At 34.3% G+C, this 3,523-nt stretch overlaps 1 protein-coding gene across 1 annotated transcript; it reads left to right on the top strand.

Annotated features, from left to right (window-relative positions):
* The first annotated feature begins 735 nt into the window (after positions 1–735).
* LOC143659084 (olfactory receptor 10AG1-like) lies at positions 736–1,695 on the top strand. Its single transcript, XM_077131652.1, has one exon. The coding sequence runs from the start codon at positions 754–756 to the stop codon at positions 1,693–1,695; it is 942 nt and encodes a 313-aa protein (XP_076987767.1). The 5' UTR covers positions 736–753.
* The last annotated feature ends 1,828 nt before the right edge of the window (positions 1,696–3,523 follow it).

Raw genomic sequence — 3,523 nt, 5'->3', positions numbered from 1 at the left:
CTGGGTATAGCAGCTAATGTCTTTCCTCAGCTACCCACACATATTAGGATAAGTATCAGACACCTCCACACTATACCTGTTTTCTGGGGTCATCCTGTGTATTATTCCATCCTAGATCAATCTCTCAGACTAATTTTTCTGAGTAAAACTTACTTATGTCTTATAAAATGATATTTTCCTATACACAATAAACTATTCTCTCTTTTTTTGACATATAGACTATATATAATATCAACTATGTAATGGAATCTCTATGCTCTAGATCATCAAGAGAGTGGAGAAAAGTGATATTTGAAATAGGTAGTTGAAAAAAGAAAGTGAGAAAACAATTTATGGCACAGTGCTACTGATTCATGGTTGTGAAAATGCACTGAGAGGCACAACAAGATTGTCCAGAAGTGTAATTCACTGAAAGTGAGAACAAATGGCAAAGTGATGGGTCTATCTACAGAAGTTTCAAATGGCCTCAGTGTCAGTGGTGAGAAAGGTATAGTTTGGTTTATATGGTGCATTATACATTACAGATGTATAACACACTGTTATTAAAGGAAATTTCATGAACTGCTTACAGTGATGACCCATACGATTTAAATAGGGGGGAAAGTGGAAATTCTCAAATAGTAATATTCTTAATTGGAAAGAAATGCAGGAAACATGGAAAAAATCTGAACACCCAGATACAATTTAGGGGGCAGGTAATGAGATTCAGGAAGGTAAAGTGAAATGCTCGTGGTAAACTTATCATTTCTACAGATGAAACACCAAGAAGAACCATCAGAAGGAAATCTAACTGAATTGAGGGAATTTGTTCTTTTGGGCTTTGCTGATATTCCCCGTCTCCAGTGGTTTCTATTTGGATTATTCTTGGTCATCTATATCATTATACTGTTAGGCAATGGCACCATATTTCTGATAACAAAACTGGATGCTACTCTCCAGACACCCATGTATTTTTTTCTTGCAAATTTTTCCTTCTTGGAAATCTGCTATGCATCAGTGACTATTCCCAGAATACTCATTAATCTTGGGACACAGAGAAGAAGAATTTCTTTAGTTGCCTGTGCTACACAAATGTACTTCGTCCTTATGTTGGGAGGCACAGAGTGCTTCCTCCTGGCTGTGATGGCTTATGATCGCTACGTGGCCATTTGTGACCCACTACACTATTCCCTAGTCATGAGCCAGAAGATGTGTTTGCAACTGGTGGCTGGCTCCTATATCAGTGGAATTCCAATCGATATAGGGCAGACATTCCAGATTTTCTCTCTATCCTTTTGTAGGTCTAACCGTATAAACCACTTCTTCTGTGACATCCCCCCAATACTCAAGCTGGCCTGTGAAGACACCTTTGTGAATGAAATGTTGCTCTACATAGCTGCTATGTTGTTTGTCATGGGTCCATTTCTGTTAATACTTTGTTCCTACACCAAAATCATATGCACAATTTTTAAATTACCATCAACCACAAATCGGGCCAAAGCTTTCTCCACCTGCTCATCTCATCTTATGGTTGTGGTGTTATTCTATGGATCAGCAATGATCACATATTTAACACCCAAAACCAGTCACTCATCAGGAACAGACAAAATGCTCTCTCTTTTCTATACCATTGTGACTCCCATGTTTAATCCCATGATATACAGTCTAAGGAACAAAGATGTCATAATGGCACTGAGAAAATTTCTTGGTAAATAATTCAGTTCATTAAAGAATGAGTTATATTTACAAGAAATGCTTTGTCATATATTTGTAATGAAGTTTCTGCAGATATTTACTTTTAACAATATCTGTTGCCTCAAAATTCAGTAGCAATTATTTCCAGTGTCTGGAATTTAATATTGAGAGATCTTTTTGTATTGCCTTCCAAATTATATATTCATCATCAATTTGCAAATTGTTCCATTAATAATTCTATAATTTTATTGTGCAATGTCCCCTCTCAATAAAAAAAAACACTTTTGATAATTGCTGATGTAATAGTCATTTATAATGTAGACTCTCGTATAGCACTTATTGCAAATAATTTTCACACAGTGTAACAAATGATTTAGCTACTTTTTATTTTTTATTTTTTGTAACAGGGGCAGGCACTGGGAATTGAAGCCAAGCCTCTGGCATGGCGGGTTAGAACTCTGCCGCTCAGTCAACATTGCCTGCCCTTTAGATGTTATTTTAAAAACTAAATTAGGTCCCAGCTGCTGGTCCAGTAAAAAATGCAGTTACATCAAACAGCAGCCACTCTGCCAAGAGTGGTTCTCTTTAAAGGGAGCAACTGAGCTGGGATATATTAATGAGAGCCACCTCCTATGAACAATACCAGCATTGATAAAAAATTTAAGCAGCATTATAAAGAAATACCAAAATTCAAGATCAATCTCTCTTGATATATATATATGTACATATATATTTTCAGGAGAAAGCTACTGGCAAGTGGTGAAGGTAAAAAAAAAACGTTAAATTTTGTCCAGAGATTTAAATAATGCCTAGTTCGCATCTGTAAGCTCACATGTGTGAGTGGGTTTCGTTCCCTCACACTTATTCTGCACATGCGGGCAACGAACTTCTCTATATAGTCATTATCATTAACACATTAAAAAAAAAACCAAATTAGAAATGTGCGTTACATAAAATACGTATGCAGTTTTGCCAAGCAATGTTTCTTGAGAGAAGCCATTCCCTGGAAAAAAAAAAAAGAACTTTCAATACGGATGCAGTTTTATAAACACGATGACACATCAATACAAGTGAATATTAGCTACGGTTGATATGCATATTGGATTAAAGATTTCAACAGAATACAATACAATGATTGGATCAAATAGATATCATTTAAAATATATACACATACTGAGAAGAGACACGATAATATTCACATATTTTTAATATATATATATTCATTGAGATGAAATATGGATAGGAAAATTAGGAAGAAGATAGAAATTTATTTATTATTTAAATAATAGTTAAGATATCTGCTACAAAAATATTGTATGTATGTCATACACATGGTTATGCATATATACATATTGGAAATGAAAATGTAAATATAGTAATCAAATTTTAATTGTAGATATTTAAGCATTTATTTTTCAATGATTTTTATTTTGCCCTTCTGAATTTTTGATGTTTACTACAATGAACCTGTGATATCCATATAATCAAAAAGGTAATAAATTTGTATTCCCTTATTATGAATAAGGGGAAAGATAGTACCTATTTGCATGTATTATTTCACAATTTAAACTGATAACTTTAATCTCATCTGTTTGCAATATTACATGCTCACTAATGAACTCTTCGTGTATGAAGTCAACAGATCTGTAAGGGGCCATGATCTGCTATGAGGAAATGCAAATTGTAAATAATATGGTGAAGCATGTACTTGCTTTTAAGTCTTTTTCCCATAAATGAAACCAGTCAGAGTTGTTCATGTTTACATGGGCAGAGCTAACTCCAAGTGCATAGAGAACTGCATTACTGCTTTTTTATTCAGGACAATGCAGCTGAAATAGACATTGGACAT

Source organism: Tamandua tetradactyla, chromosome 2 (genome assembly GCF_023851605.1).
Source record: "Tamandua tetradactyla isolate mTamTet1 chromosome 2, mTamTet1.pri, whole genome shotgun sequence".
Taxonomy (NCBI): Eukaryota; Metazoa; Chordata; class Mammalia; order Pilosa; family Myrmecophagidae; genus Tamandua; species Tamandua tetradactyla.
The sequence above is the reverse complement of the archived record's forward strand: the minus strand, read 5'-3'. Positions and strand labels throughout refer to the sequence as shown.

Coding starts and splice junctions, on each gene's coding strand:
- LOC143659084 (XM_077131652.1), top strand. CDS start 754: ATGAAACACCAAGAAGAACCATCAGAAGGAAATCTAACTGAATTGAGG.